Below are 6,000 nucleotides of genomic sequence, written 5' to 3'. Positions count from 1 at the left end.
TAATTCAATTCTCTCATATTTCATTTCATTTATCTTGTTCAAAAAATTAGAAAATTTCACTAAATTATATTGAATATTTTATCCCATTTTATAATCATATGTTGTTCCAATTTTCTAACATTATTTCTAATACAAATACAACAATACAGTCTTATGTACCTTTGCAGAATCTCTTTTTGAATTATATTTTTACCCATTATCTCTAAATAAATCCTGTTTCTTTACATCTTGTTTCAAACCTTTGCAGCTTCTCTTCCCTTCCTTCCTCCCTTGCTTCTCCACTCTACCCTTTTTACCCCCTTGTCTCTTGATCTCCATCCTCTTCTGTTTTCCTCTTTTCTGTTGCTTTCTGACATTGTGTCCACTTTTCACCTTATTTTTCCCTTTTTTGGTTGTTTTTTTAAGTCTTAAGTTCTCCATTCTCTTTTCCCCCTTTCCCCTTTCTTCCCCAGATAAAGTTGCTTGTTCATTAAAGATGGCTTCTTCTTCATCCCAATCTTCTTGTTCTTGTAGTTTCTTATAAGTAGAAATCGCCATTTCTAAAAAATGAAAAACGAAGCCAAAAGAGCCCTTCTCTTCTTGTTCCTCTTATTTATATTTTTTGAATTCCATTTTCAGTTCATCAACAAGTAATGCCATTGTAGAAATTTTTTTAAACAACCCAAATGTTTTTAATCATTCAAATAATAATTTCCAAAAGTCCCAAAGACATCAAGCAGTCCAAATACACACAGGCTGTTTCATTTAATACTTTTTTCTTTTTTCACTTTCTCTTCCTGGGGTTACAATTCAGTTAGAAAGTTCCAATTAAAATGTATCTTTTAGAAGTTTTGTTACAATTTAGCTCTAGTCTTTTAAATTCCAAGCAGTCTCTTCCAGCCAAATCTTAGTCTTAATTCTTTTCCTCTCCCTTCCCACTTACAGCAAAAAAAAAAAAAAAAAGGTTTTTTCAGTGTTCAGAAATCTTTATTGTCCCCTTGTCTTTAATTTTCCAGTTTAATTACCTGCTGATGCCAAAGCAGGTTTTTCCAATTTCTCATTCACCTGCTGTCACCGTAAGGAAGGAGAGTAAGAAAAAACAAACTTTCCCTTTTCACTTTCGTTCGCTGCTTCCAGATCTTCTTTGGGAATGATGTATCCTTTGCCAAAATTTAAATTCCAGGATATCTTAAATATTGCTTGTCATCCCAGTCAGCCAAAACTTTCACTTCTCAGCTTCCTCCTGCACATACTTTCCCGCATGAGTGTTTCTTTGTGGCGGCCATTTCTGACCGCCGCTCATACTGCTTTCAGAAAAGGGAGTTAAACCAGCTGAAGAGGGGAGGTGCGATTCCCCTCAACCCTGCTGGGTCTCCCCTATATTCAGTCACCTCTATGGGTGACTATAGCCACGAAGCCGGCTGGCTCGGGGCACTCCAGCCGTGAGCGCAAGCAGAAACCACACACAATCGCGAATTCCGCCGCCACCGAAGCCCTACAAACCGGAAGTCCAAAAAAATTATCTCTAATAATTTTCTAAGAGTTGATATAGAACAGGGGAGTCAAACTCAAGGCCCGCAGGCTGGATCCGGCCCATAGAGTGCTTAAATATGTCCAGGGGGCCACGCTAGAAACATTAGAAACAGCAAAGTACCAGCCTGCAATACATCTGCCAGTGAATACAGAGTCTTGGTACCTGTGTCCATTTTCACTGGCAGAGCTCTGCAGGAAGCTGTCCCAGCCAAAAATGGAATCTGGGGGGAGTCGCCTGGGCAACTACAACTGATACAGACATGAGTTACTTCGATATGGCCATGCTCCCTGGCCCCCCACTTGAGGTAAGCACAACCCTGATGTGGACCTCAATGAAGCTGAATTTGACATCCCTGCCATAGAATATTATACTCATTAGTTTGGCTCTCTGTTAACAATGCATGGGTTTTTTTTTAATTTTATTTTAAGTATAAGAATATAACATGGTGCAGCCATTCTGGTGTTACAGTTGTGAAGTAAAACCTACAATCCAGTGTACTGAATTTCATCAATCTGGTGACTTCAAAATTAAGAAATTGAGAAAAACATCTTTAACCAGCACAAAAAATAGAAATTAGAATTATTAAAAATATAGAAAGCCATTGACAACAATAATTACATATATTGAATGAATTATTATTTTAGTTCATTTAGATCACAAAACAATGTAATCACATGGCATCTCATTATCAATACATTTTTATGCACTTGATTCCACACTAACAATATCTTTCCAAGAACTTTCTTTTTCCTCTGTATCTTAAAATATTCTTTTTTATTCACTGATAGACGTTGCCTTTATCTCTGTGTAATGATCCCTGTGAGACAGGATACAGCAAGGAAAAGTTAGAAGGAGAATCATTTTGCTGTTATGTTTGCCGTCTATGTCCAGATGGGAAAATATCAAAAAAGAAGGGTAGGAAATTTCCAAATACATTATAATGGGACTAAGCCATGAGGGTACAACATTGTCTATAATCCATTGTATAATTCCAATCAATGTCTACTTTTTCAGATGTGAATGACTGCTCTCCATGTCCAGAAGACCAATATCCAAATCCTGACAAAAATATGTGCATTCCAAAGCGGATCACGTTTTTGTCCTATGAAGAACCCTTGGGGATCAGTCTGATTGTTCTTTCTCTTTGCTTTTCTTTGAAGACAACTTTGATCATCACAATCTTCATGAAACACAAAGATACTCCCATCGTCAAAGCCAACAACCGGAATCTTACCTACATTCTCCTAGTTTCCCTCCTCCTCTCTTTCCTTTGTGTCTTTCTATTTCTCGGGAGACCCAATACGATTGTGTGTCTCCTTCGACAGCCAGCTTTTGGGCTCATCTTTTCAGTGGCGGTTTCTTGTGTCTTGGCCAAAACATTTGTTGTGGTTCTGGCATTCATGGCCACCAAACCTGGTTCCAGATTGAGGAAATGGGTGGGGGGAAGAATGGTCGGTTTCATTCTTCTAGCCTGCTCCCTTGTCCAAATGTGTGTTTGTGTTGTGTGGCTGATAACATCCCCACCATACCCAGATTTTGATGCACACTCAATACCTGAAGAACTCATCCTGGAGTGCAATGAGGACTCGGTCATGTTCTACTGTGTTTTTGGCTTTATGGGTTTTCTTGCTTTGGTTAGCTTCTCTGCTGCTTTTCTAGCTAGGAAGTTACCTGACAGTTTCAATGAAGCCAAATTCATCACCTTCAGCATGTTGGTCTTCTGCAGTGTTTGGCTGTGCTTTATCCCAACCTATCTAAGCAGAAGGGGGAAATATACATTGGCTGTGGAGATCTTTTCCATGATCTCCTCCAGTGCTGGACTATTGGTGTGTATCTTCCTTCCTAAGTGTTTTATCATTGTGATGAGACCCGAACTGAATGATAAACATCAGCTCATGAAGAGAAATTTTTAATAAACCTTTTGGAGATCTGATATCCTTTGGAAATCTTCCCTAGTAGCACACTTAAGCCAGAAAACAATGTGCAGTAAGACTGGCCTTCTATACTACCCTATCTCTAAAATTCAATATAGATCAGAACATTTTTTTCCTTCTGGAAGGCAATTATAAATGGGGACCAGTGGTGGGATTCAAATAATTTAACAACCAGTTCACTGCCTTAATAACCAGTTGGTTAGGTGTGGCTGGGTGGCTCTGGGACTGAGTGGGCTTGGCCAACTCGATGTCACTCAAGTCAAGGGGAGCTTCTCCTCGCCTGTCCTCTTGTGACTGTGGGGATGCTGCAACGGTTGTAAATGTGAAAAATGGTCATAAGTCACTTTTTTCAGTGCCATCGTAACTTTGAATGGTCACTAAATGAACTGCTGCAAGTCAAGGATTACCTGTACAAAAATACAAAAAGCTTCTTTGCTTGCAAAAAGCTGCCCTAAATGCCAATTATTAGATTAAAAATACTTGCAAGCTGGAGTTACAAATCAGGCAGGGGGCCAGAGCACCTTGAGGAATTAAAATAGTGCAATAATAACTAATAACTAGCAGCAGTGACTCTTGCTCATAAAGTGAAACCCTTTAGTAGAGAGGTCATTTAAGCTCTCCAGAAAGAGCACACTCAGGAGAAGCAATCTTTAGATCCATTTGCATGACTTAAAGATATCAGCTGCTTTCACACACCTCACAAGATATCCTAAGGAAATCATCCAGATTTACGGAAAGATCACAGGCTCCCCAGAAAGGCAATAAAAAAAAATCAGTGCCAAGCTTGCATCCGACCTCTTGAAAGTACACCTCAAAAGGACAGTGCCAGAAACCACTAAAGCAGTGAAGGAAGACCCCCTCCTCAGATAGAAAAAGAAAACATGAGGCAGGAAAAAAATTAAACACAATCCAAATTATTAAATCACAATAGTAGCTGTTGGTTCTTAAACAATTACCAGGACAAAGGAACTAGCCAGATTTCTCAACCCAGTTTCTTTTCAGAAACAGAGATTAACCATTTTCCTCCCTGAATAGGGAAAATTATTCCATCAATAAACACAGGATTAAACATCGCCAAGCACAGAATTAAACTTCACCAAAAACTAGTTTTAGACCAAAACTCAGAAAGGGTATGTAAATTCAGGTGACAGGAAGTCTAGGCATACTGCCAAGAATCTAATAAGCATTAATGGAGAGGCAGTTTCTATAAGCAGGGCAATAAAAATTAGGTTATAATCAACACCAGAATGTTTCCTGCCTTCCATTTAGGATTAGTCCTGTAAAGTGAGAAAAAAGGAGATTTCTTCCATTAACCAGTTCTTCGAACCGCTCAGAAAGTTTACAAAAGGTTCTAGCAAATAGGTGAGAACCAGTAGAATCCCATCCCTGATGCTCATCTATTTGAATTGTTCATCTTTCATAAATAATGGGTTTCAGAAGGAGCTGGGAGATATCCTGGAGGTTCTGCTGCATGGCTCTGTGGGGGTGTTTGACCTAAATGGTTTCTGACAGAAGGCAAGGCCCTGGACAGGATCACGTCTATGTGCCTTTTTCTGATCCATTTGTCCTGAAATTCCCCTTGGTCTATTGAGAAGGTGAAGGTGATGAAAAGAGTCAAAAGATGGTAGAGTGCCACTGGAGGAAAACGAAGAATGATGTTGCACTGGATGAGATTATTGAACACCACTGGATGATGTATCATGAGCTTCTTCAGTTCTAACCAATTTGTTTTGAATGGTTTTCATAAAATCTATCCAGTTGATCTTCTTTTTGTTGACAGCACATTAAACAATGATTTTTTTGATACATGCCTTAAGAACATTTGTAATTCCAGTAATGTGCAGGAAAATTCCTTTCCAAATGAAGAAATATCATCGATTTTACGGATGGTTTCAACGAATGAAAATACTAATTTTAATACAATTGGTACATGCATACATCCAAACCTAACTGTGTTGTTTTTCTCCTCTTACTAACATCTCTCCCTAAACCCATTACCATAGTAAGAGACTATCATGTTTACCAATCAGATCATGAAATCCATAGAGGAGGTGGTGTTGCTATTTTCCATAAAAAGTCCCTACATCTAAAAAACATCCAAGTTACCCAGGAGCTTGCTCTTCCTGAGACCATCGTCTCTGAATTGTCCTTAAATATCACATTTTCATTCTTATTATGTTACAGGGCTTCTGATTATGACATTGAACATGTAAACAAGTTAAATTCACTACTAACATGGGTTACATCCTGCCCACACGCTTTTATCTTTCTTGGTGATCTCAATCTACCTGATATTAACTGGACCCTAAACGAGTATAAAAATGAACCCATACATGCAAACTTCTACAATGCTGTAACAAATCTGGGACTGGAACAACTAGTAACCAACAATACTGGATTGAACAACTGCCTCGATCTCATCTTCTGCAATAGTTTGAATTCAATTTACGGATTACAAATTAAAGAACACTTTTCCAACAGTGACCACAACATAATTGACTTATGTCCACACAAAAATCACCACAACAACAGAATCCCCAATTATAACTTCAA

At 38.5% G+C, this 6,000-nt stretch overlaps 1 protein-coding gene across 1 annotated transcript; it reads left to right on the top strand.

The window, feature by feature from the left end:
• The first annotated feature begins 1,787 nt into the window (after nucleotides 1-1,787).
• On the top strand, nucleotides 1,788-3,426 carry LOC113428641 (vomeronasal type-2 receptor 26-like). Its single transcript, XM_026691191.2, has 3 exons — nucleotides 1,788-1,817; nucleotides 2,302-2,428; nucleotides 2,528-3,426. Exons 1-3 carry the CDS (start codon nucleotides 1,788-1,790, stop codon nucleotides 3,424-3,426), a joined length of 1,056 nt encoding a protein of 351 aa, XP_026546976.1.
• Nucleotides 3,427-6,000: the final 2,574 nt, after the last annotated feature.

Source organism: Notechis scutatus, chromosome Z, assembly GCF_049901735.1.
Source record: "Notechis scutatus isolate UNSWTSFEM ecotype Mainland chromosome Z, rNotScu1.2, whole genome shotgun sequence".
Taxonomy (NCBI): domain Eukaryota; kingdom Metazoa; phylum Chordata; class Lepidosauria; order Squamata; family Elapidae; genus Notechis; species Notechis scutatus.
Note: the sequence above shows the minus strand (reverse complement) of the source record. Positions and strands in the feature narration are given on the sequence as shown.